General features: G+C 30.9%; 2 protein-coding genes across 3 annotated transcripts; both read left to right on the forward strand.

Moving 5' to 3' along the window:
* The first annotated feature begins 2,092 nt into the window (after positions 1 to 2,092).
* LOC105779038 (protein PSK SIMULATOR 1) lies at positions 2,093 to 3,643 on the forward strand. The gene has a single exon (XM_012602791.1). It carries the CDS (start codon positions 2,093 to 2,095, stop codon positions 3,641 to 3,643), a length of 1,551 nt encoding a protein of 516 aa, XP_012458245.1.
* Positions 3,644 to 10,293: 6,650 nt separating this feature from the next.
* On the forward strand, positions 10,294 to 13,499 carry LOC105781071 (probable LRR receptor-like serine/threonine-protein kinase At3g47570). 2 transcript variants are annotated; one of them, XM_012605647.2, is made up of 2 exons: positions 10,294 to 13,000; positions 13,080 to 13,286. In XM_012605647.2, exons 1-2 carry the CDS (start codon positions 10,348 to 10,350, stop codon positions 13,145 to 13,147), a joined length of 2,721 nt encoding a protein of 906 aa, XP_012461101.1. In that variant the 5' UTR covers positions 10,294 to 10,347; the 3' UTR covers positions 13,148 to 13,286. The 2 variants fall into 2 exon arrangements, with proteins under 2 accessions (XP_012461101.1, XP_012461100.1); XM_012605646.2 differs by having other exon boundaries at positions 10,296 to 13,000; positions 13,088 to 13,499.
* The last annotated feature ends 815 nt before the right edge of the window (positions 13,500 to 14,314 follow it).

Here is a 14,314-nt window from a genome sequence, read left to right on the forward strand (position 1 = left end):
TAATTTGGCACTTGCAGGTAGATTTTTTGGGGCTTTGTTGATGTAAGCTTCGTTTGAGAACCCCAATTCGCTATGCTCGAAACTTATGTCACAATCAAGGATAATCACTATATTTAAGCAAATATCAAAACAACAGATTTGGGAATTCAGGCTCAGACAATAAAGCAAAGCATTGTCGAATTCTTATATATATATATATATATATACTTTTAAATTTATTTTTAAAATATTTATGTACTTTTTATATATTTCTTTAGATATTCTAGAATTAGGATTAAATTAATTCAATAGGTAAAAGTCAAGAATTAAATTTATTATTATACCACTTGTTGAATTGTCATCTCATTGTTTAGCCACGAAATTGAAAAAAAAATCAGTTGAGTGAGATTTTAAAATTTTAAAAATTAAATATTAGTTGAATTACGTGGAATATAATTTATCCTATTTATTTTTACAATAAAGAAAATATCTTGAATCGGTCAAAAATAGAATGTAAAACTCAATTATTGATGGTAGAAGTAGCGTATGGTGATTAGTTAAGCGTGTGATTACAGTAAAACGCCTTTAATTGCTAATCATTTTCTCCAGGATGGTCAAAGACTCCATCGTCTTTTTGACTCTATCATCCAAATGGATCATCAAATTTCGCTTTCAATTGTAAAAAATGTATTTTATTGTAAATGATTTCGCCAATGCTGAATATTGATATAGCCCTTTGTAAGTTAAATTAATGGTGCAAGTTTGAAGTTTTATTTTGATTGAATTCCAGAATGAGTGACATCTATTTAGATTTATTTTAGTATAACTGTGTATTGTAATGATTAATTTTAATTATAATTATTCAAATGTGTTGATTATAAATTTGTAAAGCTCTGGAAAAGAGATTATAATTGTGTGTGAGATTTTATTAATTTTATGTAACAAAAAATCTTTAAAAAGTTAAAAACATCCCCATAAAAGTATAACTTTGAATTTGTTTTTTAATTGTTTTCCAACTAAATTGGTATTGATTGACTTGTGAAACTAACTCAGGTCATCTATTGAAAATTTAATCAAATAAAATGAATATTTTAATGATTTAATTTTGAAACATGTTTGATAGTATATAATAAAAATCAAATTATATAACTTTTTTATAAAAAAACAAGTAGAATATTAGTAATTATTTTATATTATTTTTAAATAAATTATATTATCCTTTAAAAGATTATCTTTAAAATTTAAATTTATTTAAATGATAAGAAATATTTCACAAAAAAAAAGAGTAAATATATATAAATATAAAAATATTAATTTTAAACTTACATTTATCAAATGGTCTAATTATATTTTTAAGTAATATACCACCAAATAAATTTTATAATTTAAATTTTTAATATTTAAAGTTTATCTAAAACAACAAGAATAAGGACTTTTTTGAAGAATACAGTACATAATTTGAAGTTGAAGCAATCAACGAAACGCGGAATGGAAGAAAACGGTGGTCAAATCGGCTGGTAACGCTTTCCAGGATTACAATAATGGGTTGTTTTAATAAAAGCCGTACATAAACGCCACTATCAAGCAATGCACTCTGCATCATCTGAATACCAGGTTGTAAAAGGATTAGGAGTCGGAAACGCAAGTCAAACGACTTTGTCAAAAGTCTCTCTCAAGTCTTTAGGAGACAAAACCCACACTAATTACATGATTAAAGAAAGAGAATATACTCCTACGTTCATGGTAGACCAAGAATTTTTGTCCCTCTCTCATTTCTTTCACACATGGAAAAGACGATTATAATTTCTGTTTTACTTATCCGAATCTTCCTCTGGAAGACCCAATTAGCGCGTCCCAATGAGGAAGCAGCTTGGAAATCTTCTCCTCCTTTTCTGTCTCCCAGATCCCCCTTTCTCCATATTTATCTCTAAAACCCTACCCAATAACTAACCAACCCCCAAAATAATTAAAAATAAACCGTAACAGATTCAACAGAAAACATTCAATTCCAACGGATCGAGGTTGCGAAACCGAGACAAGGGAAAGAAAAAGAAAAGCAAAAAAAAACCCGGAGGAGGAGGGTAGCTAAGGGAACGCCAGTTTTGTGGCGGCAATGGCGTGGCCCACAGCAGAGACGGAGCAGGTGGACAAAGTTAGCCGTAGCTGCGCTATGTTCCGTCACGAAAAGCCTTGTTCTCCAACGCTTCAAATCTTGGCCTTCGAGACAGCCAGAAACATGTCCCGTCTTGTGGCCTTGTACAAGTCTTTGACCGACGAGGAATTCTTAAAACTACGGAACGGTCCCATGAGATCCCCTGGCGTTGCGTTCTTGAACTCCACGGATGAAACCTATCTCCTTAGCCTCATCTGCCAAGAGAAGCTCGAGGATCTCAATCAGATTGCCTCCATTGTTTCACGTTTGGCTAAGAATTGCAACGGTGAAGAACTCAACAAGTTCGAAACCGCTTTCCGGAACATGAAACAGGGAGCCGTTGATGTCCGCAACCTTGATTTTAACTCCAGACACGTTCGTAAAATCATTGAGAAAATGGAGGAATACGCGAGCGCCACGTCTTTGCTGCACTCCTCTTTGGTAGTCCTCAACGAGTTAGAGTCATCAGAGAAAAAAATGCAGAGATTGAAGACAAACAATTGTCCCGAAATTCCGTCGGACAAGACCAACCTGGACTTGTACAACGACAAAATCTCTTTCCAAAGAAAACAGGTTCGATATTTCAGACAAGTTTCCCTTTGGAGCAAAACATTCGATAAGTGCGTTGGGTTAATGGCTCGAATCGTTTGCACCGTTTACGCCCGAATATGCGTCGTTTTTGGACCCTTTGTTCCAGGCCTTGTTTGCACCATGTTCACCATCACCACCAAAAATTACTTTAGGCGCCTCCACGTTTCGCGCACCAAAGCTTTCCACATGAAGGTTTATCCAGAGGCGGAATATTGCCTCTTTGTAAAAGAAGAAAATCACATGAGAAAGGCCTCCAAGTCGGGTCCAATACCAAAAGCTTCCAGGTTCAAACGAGGTCCTACCACCCGTTTCCCCAGCAGCGAACTATCACCTGAAGCTAAAGGCTTGGGGTTCCTACTTTCTGGTGTCACCGCCACTAAAAACAACGTTGAGGCAAATACTAGAAGAAACCAAAGGTTGATACAATCGGCTCCGGCGAACACTGTAGGGGCAGCAGGGCTTGCCTTGCGTTACGCAAACCTAATCACCATGGCAGAGACCTACTTTTACTCGACAGCAATCATCACCGACGATGCACGCCATCTCATGTTCGAGATGTTACCAGTACACATGAAACGAAAACTGAGAGTGAAGCTGAGAAAACATTGGTACAAGGAAGCTAAGGAGAGTGAGGAGCAGGGTTTGACAGAAGGGTGGAAAGAGGCCTTGGAGGAAATAATAGAGTGGCTGGCTCCAGTGGCGCATGATACACTAAGGTGGCAGCAGGATAGGAACTTGGAGCAACAAAAATTGAATGCAATGCCGAGTGTCCTATTGTTCCAAACGCTGCATTTCTCAGATTTGGAGAAAACGGAGGCTGCAATCGTGCAGGTGTTGATAGGATTGAGTTGTATATATAGATACGAGAATCGGCGGAAGATGAATGGTGTTGGCTATAAGGAACCCTACGTTACATCATGATGATTTTTGGCTTAGTTTGAACTAAGCTGCGATTAGTTTTTTTCTTTTTCTTTAGTAGGTTTATTTCATTGATTGATTGATTCCTTTTTATCTTGTTCATTTTCAAGGAAATAACGGCCACATTCTTTGATTCTTTGGAAGAATAATTATGCATCAATTTAAACCTGTAATTTCTGTTGTTGGCTAAATTTCTCCATAATGAGAAAGGCTTGCATGTTGTCTTGCTATTGGGAAGGCCTTGAGGCGTTTATGTTTTGGGTCAAAACTTGCTCCAGGTAAACCGAGGCCTATACATGTTGAGTTTCCTTCAATTGAACCCTCGAGGCTCAAGGATGAGTATTTGATCGATTCAAGTCGAATCGAATCAAAAAATTTTAAGTTAGTCGAGTTGACAAATCCTATTTTAGCAATCATACTCAATTTGAAATTTTTTCGAATCGAATCAAGTCAAAAAATGTCAAGTCGAGTTAACGAATCCTATTATTTATACTCAATGTTGCGTTTACATGGATCGATTATTTAACTAGTAGGCAAAGTACAAGATTATTTAATTACATAAATAATATAATAGTTTTGTCTTTAACTTAATGGGTAACAATTATCAAAACAACATAGTTTTGCCTTATAACTTAATGATTTTGACTTTTAACTTTAGAAAAGGTAAACATTTATCAAAACGACGTAGTTTTTCCTTTTCTTATTCCGATTTTTAAATAACTCGAATTGTGTAATTCATATTCGAGTTAAACCAAAAACTTTGATTTTTTTTATTTGAGTTGATCCAAATAACTCGATTAACTTAAATGACTCGAACTATTTAATTCAAAATTTGAATTTTTTATCGAATTTTTCAAATCGAATCAATTTTTGCTCACCTCTACCACTAACGTAGCTCGGGCATAATTTTAGTAGATGATTATTATACAATAAATTAATTTAATAATTTACAAACAAATGTTAATAAAGAAAAGAAATTAAGAAATTTTTAAAAATATAAATCAAATGTAAATATAAAAATATAATAAGCAATAAAATATCAATAAAACAAAAATCTTACCACTCTTTATTTTAAATTTATTATTTAGAAATATTTTTCTAAAATTATTTAGTGTTATTATAAAATCATAATATGCTTTATTTAATATTTTTAAAACAAAATTTTAAATTAATCAACGTTATATAATATTAAGAATAAATTTAAATTTAATTTCAAAATATAAATAAATAAAATAAAATTTTAAAGCATAATAATAATAATAATAATAATATTATTATTATTATTATTATAAGCATTCTCTATTTTGATTTTATATGCATTTACACGTGAATGGGTTAAAATATGAATATTATAATATATTTAAAATAAAATTTTATTAATTAATTTAGTATAATGATTTAAAATATATAATTATTAATTTAATTGTAAATTAATCATTTAATTTTATAAGTATATATTTTAATTTGATGTCATAAAGATTATGATATTTATAATTTTTTACTTAGTTAATAATTTATACAAATTATTTTTATAATTACAATTATAAAATTTACAATCACCTTTTATATCAATTTTTTTTATTATATGTCATTTATTATTTTATACAGGATGCTTTTCACTTGTATCTATACTATTTATTAAGCTTTTGATTGGGTTGGTGTCACACTCAATCAGGTCATCAATTCGGTCAAAAAATCACAAAAATATCATTCCATTATTAAAATATGCATATGGTGGGATTTAGACTTGCACCAATTGGAGTATTGAAACCTTAAATTTACCACTTAACTAAAGTTTCACTTTGATGTATTTTATACAATTTTGTTTTAATATATGCAATTTATTATCTCCTTTAGCTTTATTTATTAATAATATTGTTCATTAAGGTTGTGTCACAGTCAACTCAACACTAACTCATAATTGATGGCAAAATCATGATAAATAAGCGTAGTATATTTAGTATTGTTTATCTGATATATTTTACGTGTTTAAATGTCATTTTAATCATAATTTAATTTTTTTTATTTTAGTATCATACATATTTCATGTGTTATTAAGATTAATTAGTTTCAAATCATTCATTTCATTGTTTACGATGTTACTTTTAAACACGCATCTATGTGTTTAAATTTGTGATTTTCACACGCATACGCGTGTGATAAGATTTCTAGTATTGATAATGTCGTTCATTGAGTTAGTGTCGCATTGAGTTGGGTGTCACAAGTCAACTCAATATTAACTCATTATTAATGATAAAACTATGATAAATAATTGTAGAGCATTTGTAATTATTTATCTGATGTATTTTTGTTTTTAAATTTTATTTTACTCATAATTTAATTTTTTTTAATATCGTGCATATTCATGTATTATTATGATTAATTAGTTTCAAATCATATATTTCATTGTTTATTGTATGTTACTTTTAAATACGCATCTATATTTTAAATCCGTGATTCCATACATATATATGTATGATAAAATTTCTAATTATAATTTATTTATTACTAACTTTTATGTTATGCTATTAATTGTTATAAATATTATTATTTACTAATATGTTGTACATTATTGAAAATTAATTATGACATATTAATACAGTTTTCTATATCAAACAAGCAACTTCATGAATTAACCTACTAAATATATATTAGTATAATTCCACTTACATATTATAAAAGAAATTATGTGCCTAATTAATAATGTATTCTTTTGTGATTAATCCTATACTATTATATCATAGTTTCTACAATTTTGTTAACCAGGTTTAGTGAAATTTTGGCCATTAACATTTAAATGTTTTGTCAAAATGGTCCTAATTGTATTTTAAAATTTTTGGTCATCAACTTCGGTTTTTTTCCAAACTACTTTTTCTAACAGATTTTATGAAAGTACCGTTAAAAATTTAACGGGATGATGTGGAATATTTTAATGCGATGTAATTTGTGACTTAGGTAACCCAATAAGATAATTACAAGTGAAAATAATAAATTAAATAAATCATATATAAAATTTAAAAATAACTCTTAATTTAAATAAAATAAACTTAATCTAAAAAAATTGCATACTTTTGTTTATTGAGAGGTTTAAAAAGATAATTAATAAATCAAACCGAAAATACTGGATGTGTACATTTATTTTGAAAGTTTTTTCTAGATAATTACGTTTCTTTTCTTTAAATTAAGAGTTATTTTTAAATTCATGAAATATTTATTTATTTTATTATTTTCCACATGTAATTATTTTATAGAGTTATCTAAGTCATAAATTACATCTCATTAAAATATTCCACATACAAAATTCCACATAATCCCATTAGCTTTTTAATGATAGTTTTATCAAATTTGTTAAAAAAATAATTTGAAAAAGGAATAAAGGTTGATGGCAAAAAGACTCAAAAATACAATTAAGGCCATTTTGACAAAACATGTAAACGTTAGTGGCCAAATTTGTCATTAAGCCTTAATTTTAATATCGACTATTTATAAATCAATTAATATTATGCTATTTATTATATATTATTAACATTTATAAACAAATAAGTAGAAAATTTTAAATTAATTTAGTTAATTGAGTCTTAGCTTGATTGGCATGCATATTGTTTCCAATGCAAGAGGATGTGAGTTCAAGTGTGCTAAAACGTATTATCCTCCTATTTATGTGAGGATAATAAGATTATTTAAAAAATATGATTAAAATATAATTAAAATATGATTAAAATAGGCATTGCTATAAGTTTATATCTAAATTCAAAATATGATTAAAACTTATAATGAGATTATTCAAAAAATTAAATTAAATTAATTTTCATTTAAAATATAATTAAAATAGGCATTGCTATAAGTTTATATCTAAATTCAAAACAAAACAAAAAAAACTTAAAGCTTAAAAATTATGTACCTAATTAATTATTTTGACCACTTACCTTTTGAAAAGTTTTATTTTAGTTACCAAAATTTGAAAATTTACAACCCGGTCACAACATTTTATGTTTTTCAAAAGTTATTTTATCAAAATTGGATCTCCGTTATTAATGGTTTCTTAATTTTGGTACTTAAATTGATTATATGAGAGTTGGATCATCAATCAATAAAATTATAAAATTTATTTAATAATAAAATTGTAACAATAATCTATAATTTTATAATTTAAAAATAATTAATCGTTGATATGGCATATACGTAGACTAACAAACGTTAACTTCCCAATCCATTTCGGGGTGTTCTGACAAAAAAGATAATTTAAGAATTAAAATATTCAATAATTTAATTTAACATAACTTGAAAAGAGAGAAAAATTAACCAACAATACTTTTGCCGGAAGCATTCGGTCTCTATAACCCAAATCAAAACCTAAAATTTAAGCTAATTTAGAACCTCATATGATGACCTAATGGTTAAGGGTGTTCACCACTTCAGGTGTGGCGTGGGCTCAAGTCGCGCTAGTTGCGCTGATTGTTTGGGCTTTACCCTATTATTGTAATTCACCAAAAATAACCTTGAAATTTTAAGCTAATTTGCGAGCCAAAGGGTGATCTTTGGGGTAATCCATATCCGTCCAAATTAATCATTTGATCATTTTATTTTATAGTTATAGAACTACAATTAAATTATAGTGAAACTCACCACTAGATTCGAAAGTTTTGTCAGAAAAATATAAATTTTAGTGATTAAAGTGTAAAGTTTTTAAAGTTAGGTGACTTAAGTACAATTCTTCAAAAATAAAATGACCAAAAGGTGTAATTTATTTAATTTAAATATTTAAATTTAAAATTTTAATAGTATATATAATGTGTTTCAATATATAAATCTTTATGATGCGAACGTCTTCATATTAGAAAATGACAGCATTATAAAAGAAAATTATAAATTTTAGTGATTAAATTGTAATTTTTTAAAGTTAATTGATTTAACTACAAATTTTCAAAATAAAATGATCAAAATGTGTAATTTATTCAATTTAAATATTAATAGTATATATATATTAAAATTTAAAATTTTAACACGGAAATTTATATATATATATATATATATATATATAAAGTTAAATATTTTAAAGGACTATTTGATTAATTATGTTTAACAATTTTAGAGTTGGTTGAGATTTATATGTTAATGTGGGTTGAATCCACCAAAAATAATATTTTTATGTTTGAATATTGATTAAATAATAGTATAAGGAGTAGGGTCGATCCCACAGATATTGGAATATCTAAAATTGTTGTTTGGCTGAACCAGGTTGCGTCTAGGTAACTATCGTGCTCATGACATGTGACGGCTTGTGTAAAAATACAAAAGGAGAATTTAAATTTGATAAAAGTAGAAATAATAAATATAATTGAGATCGGAATAAGAGTAAAATAAGCAGAAACAAAATTTAATTAAATAAACCGATATGATAAAATCAAATAATAAAGAAATCAACGATGTTCTTGACTTTTCAATCTTGCTTTTGTACCTAATAAAAAAATCAAATAGAAAACTTAAAATTAGCCCCATGTTTTTTTTTTTACAAGTAGAGGTTTCAGATACAATTTATATATTGGACAGATTATCATATATATCATAGAATTTCTCTAATTTGTTATTATACCCCAATAAGTAGAAAAAACTCATTTAAGGATTAATCAAAATAAGCAGACTAAATATGTAAATTGGGCTTTTACCATATATATATATATTATATTAAAAGATGGAAAGATGGTTGATAAAAGAGAATCGGAGTAAAAGTCAATTAAGTCTTAATTCGATTAACATGAGTATTGTTATCTGTTTATATATGAATTAAAATAGAATTATAAATTATTCTAAATATTATAAAAAGAAAAAGAAAAGCATTGGTTGGTTGGAATTTGGATTTTGAGGATGTGCACTTAAACACAAAACATCCTATTCAATGCAAACAGCTATATCTGGCTGAACAAATGTCCCTAAAATACAGAACTTGCGTATTCTAGAGGGAAGAGAAGAAAAAAGAAATCATTTTATCTATCCATGTCAACCATTGACTTTAAACACCGGAAAGTTTGAACGCAATACGGCGTCTCGTTGAAAGTCTTCAATCATGGTTGTGAAATCGCTCAGCAGGATCTTTTCCTGCAAAAATAACCCCCGGGTTCACGTGAAATTTCCTCACTACTTTTCCTTTATACCTTGTTAAACTTATGGGCATATAAAAATCCGAGTAAGGGAGATTACTATGTGACTTCGAGGGTGAACACCCATTACTTGGAAACCAAATATTGAAGTTGAAAGATTATTTGAAACAACTTGACTTAGAGAGGATAATCTGTATTTTTATTTTTGAAATTACAGACAACATCCTTATTTAATTATTATTATTTTAAAAGTAAATGGTGAAAGACTCATAAAAGTTATTTCCATTATCAAAAACATTGTTATGGTAAATAACCTACAACCTTTGCCTCGTAGATAAATCTAACTCCATTTAAAGGACATCAACATGCAGCCAAATACGTTCAAATCCATGATGTGAGTTCTGATTCACATTCTTATAATAAAGGATTGATTGTGATGGTGACAAATAATTAAAACCCCAAATTCCAAATTCAACAGTTTTCTAGTGGCCTAGAGTATTTCAATTACTTAAATATATACTTACGTCAGAAACTTCAGTATTTCAATTACTTGAATTTGTTATAAACCCATCCTCCACCTCCATGTAGCCAAGCCTAAAGTAAACAGAAATGTCCACAAAAACCATCATTCTGATTCTCATCTGCCTCACTTTTCATCCACTGCTGGGTGGTTCCCAAGGCTTGCCAAGGTTCAACAACAATACGGACCAGGAATCGCTTCTTGTATTCAAGTCTCAGATAACTGATGATCCTCTTGGGGTTCTTGAGACTTGGAATCCCAGTTCTTCCTTGTGCAACTGGACTGGTATTAATTGTAATGTCACTAAACAGAGAGTTACAAGTATCAACCTTGAAAACCTTGGCCTTGTGGGTACTATTGCTCCTCACATTGGTAACCTTTCCTTTCTTAGCTACCTCAACCTTCAAAACAACAGTTTTTCTGGAAGCCTTCCACAAGAAATTGGTCAGCTTTTCCGGTTGAGAACACTCATTCTAGCTTCTAATCGAATTCGAGGAACAATACCGGCATCGTTAAGTTTATGTTCAAAGTTGTCTTATCTTGATCTGTCAATCAACAGACTCGAAGGAACCATTCCAAACGAATTAGGTGCACTTTCAGAGCTTGAAGATGTATCTTTCATGCAAAATTTTCTCACAGGTCCTATTCCATCTTCTTTTGGGAATCTCTCTTCTTTGTCAAATCTAATTCTGATGTCAAACAGCTTGAAAGGGCCTATACCAGAAGGGTTGGGTCGCCTTCCCTTCTTAATCAATCTTCAAATTGGCCTTAACAATATCTCTGGTGAAATCCCACGTTCATTATTCAATAGTTCCTCGTTGATTGTCATAGCCATGGCTGTCAATAGACTCACAGGTACCCTTCCCCGAGATACGTTTACTAATCTAACCAGCTTAACCACCTTTTTCGTGGGAGGGAATCTCGTGTCTGGTCGCATACCACCATCCATAGGCAATGCTTCAAGCTTAACTCGAGTTGATCTCGCAAACAACAGTTTCAGTGGCCAAATCCCATGGCTAGGGAACCTGCCAAACATTCAAATATTGAGCTTACAGAGTAATCAGCTGGTTAATGATGGAGCGGGTGGCATGGATTTCCTAGCTTCTTTGGCAAACTCTACCCAACTTCAAGTATTCTCCGTGGCGGAAAACCAGCTTACTGGTAAGCTTCCATCTTCCATAGGCAACCTCTCTAGACAACTTTCATTGTTGGTGATGAACAACAACTTTTTCCATGGAAGCTTGCCAGCAGAAATAAGCAATTTGGTCAACTTAACCCTGATTGCTTTCGAACACAATTCCTTAACCGGAACCATTCCACCTTCAATAGGAACTTTGCCAAACCTGCAGTACATTTTCTTACACGAAAACAAGTTCTCAGGAAAGGTACCAGAGTCTCTTGGAAACTTGACCTATTTAGCTGAAGTTCATCTAAGCAACAATCTTTTAGAAGGGACCATTCCTTCAAGCTTGGGAAACTGTCAGCGTCTTCAGTTGCTAGACCTGTCAGTGAACTTGCTTAATGGTACTATACCCAGTGATATATTAGGAATCCCAGGTTTGGGAAAGGTCTTGAATCTCTCTTTCAATTCTTTAAGTGGATTTGTTCCTTTCGAATTAGGTGGTCTAAATATGGTTCAAGCGATAGACTTGGCAAGTAATCAATTATCAGGAGATATACCAGTCACCATTGGAGATTGTTCAAGCCTTTTGTACTTGGATATGTCTAGAAATTCGTTTCAGGGATCCATACCAAATTCTCTAGACAAATTGAAAGCGATAGAGTATATTGACCTCTCTTCCAACAACCTCACTGGTAACATCTCAGCTTCTTTAGAATCTTTGAAGTTCTTGCAAGTTTTAAACCTGTCCAGGAACCAACTCTCAGGGGAGGTTCCAAAAGCAGGGATTTTCGAGAATTCAACAGCCGTTTCTCTGTCGGGGAATCTCAAGCTTTGTGGTGGAGTACCTGATCTAGGACTACCAAAATGTGATTCTCATGAAAAAAAGTCGGGTGGTTCCAAGTTGAAAATTGTACTAGCAGCGACGTTTGCTTCGGTTGCATTCATCATCATCGTTTCCATGCTAGCCTTTTGGTTTGTAAGAAAGAAAGATTCAGACCTCCGTGCGGTTAATGAGGAGGCTGACTCACCGGAGATGTATCCAATGTATAGACAACACGATCTCAAATTAGCTACCCGGAATTTCAGTCAAGAGTATATGATTGGAGAGGGTAGCTTTGGATCAGTTTATAAGGGTGTTTTTGAGGATGGAAGTTTGGCAGCTATCAAGGTCTTCAAAATGGAGCAACATGGAGCTTCCAAGAGCTTTATAGCTGAATGTGAGGCTCTTCGAAGTATCCGGCACCGGAACCTTGTTAAAATCATAAGCTTATGTTCAGCAGGCGATTTCAAGGCTTTAGTCCTTAAGTTCATGCCAAATGGAAACTTGGAACAATTGCTTCACCCAAGAATTGAAGACTGTGAGGTTGAAAAAGTTGTTGACATGAACCAGAGGTTGAAGATAGCTCAAGATGTTGCCTTAGCACTAGCATATTTGCATCATGATTGCGAAACCCCCGTTGTGCACTGTGATCTTAAGCCGAGTAACGTTCTCCTGGATGAAGAGATGTCAGCTCATGTCGGCGATTTTGGACTTGCAAGAATCCTACTTAAAAACTCACCCAATGCTCATCTTAGTAGCTCCGTAGGACTAAAAGGTTCAATTGGCTACATGGCTCCAGGTATTGTTTTTTATACTCCTTTTTACATTTTTTTTGGTATTTTTTTTTTAAAAGTCATCTTAAAACTGATCTTATCCAGCAATGCAGAATATGGCATGGGTGCGGGGGTCTCAACACGAGGCGATGTCTACAGTTTTGGAATATTGATCCTTGAGATGTTTACAAGGAAAAGACCCATAGACCATCTGTTCAGTGGGAATATGGATTTGCAAAAATGGGTTTCAATGCATCTTCCTGATCATTTTTATAATATTGTGGATAATGAACTTAAGGCAAAAGAATGGCAGGCAGAACATGCTGACAGCATGGCCAGAATATTAAATATTGGGTTGATGTGTGCAAGGAAATCGCCTGAAGAACGACCAACAATGAGAGAGGTCTCTGTAATGATAAAAAAATGTCTAGTCTAAGCTTATCAGAGTAATTTAGCGTATAATTGATGTAATTTGCATGAATTAATAATACGCAAACAATGGGTCGTCTTCCTCGTCATAAAAAAAAGAAAGAGTCGAAAACAGTGTTAAAAGTCAACTTATATTGTGTTCAGATTTATTTCCTTCTCTTTCTTAATTTCTTATTTGCATAAACACAAACTGGTTGTCTAATATCCATACTACTATATATATATATATATATAAAGGAAGGACTAAGGCATTCCTTACATCAGTACACCCTACATGACACCTGATTAATATCAATTTACACTTATTTAATATTAATTGTTTTCTTTTTCTTACATGAATATAGGGAGGCTGGCTTCAAATATTTCACCTTTAGTTTTTTATATTTTTAAAATTAGCATATAAAGGAATTGCATTTTATCCCCTAAAAAAAGATTTAATCCTTTAAAATATATAAAATATAGACTATTAAAATGGTAAATTTTCATAAAAATATACAAAAGCTTCAAAAGGTAATGGGCAAATATAAATTCTAATCCTCTATTTTTACATGATAGTTGTTCAGTACTCCAAAACCAATTGTTTTCTTTTTACTTTTTTTCTTTTTGACATGAGAAGCTAATTGCCAAATATCAATTCTAATCCTCTACTTTTATTGAGATTATATAAAATGGTTAATTAAATTCCAGATTTAATCCCTATATTTCGCTCAAATATGAAATTTTAATTTTGACATTATTTGGTACTTCAACTTTTATAATGCCATTAGTTAGTCTAAATATTTCATTCTAGTTTTGTAATGGTTTTGATGCATTTTCTTGATAATTTTGAGCGTATTGTGTGATATAACTAGATAGTTTGCTACTAGTTCAAACTGTTGTCTAAATAAGTATTCATACAGAGTTTGAATAGA

This window comes from Gossypium raimondii, chromosome 4 (genome assembly GCF_025698545.1).
Source record: "Gossypium raimondii isolate GPD5lz chromosome 4, ASM2569854v1, whole genome shotgun sequence".
Lineage (NCBI taxonomy): Eukaryota > Viridiplantae > Streptophyta > Magnoliopsida > Malvales > Malvaceae > Gossypium > Gossypium raimondii.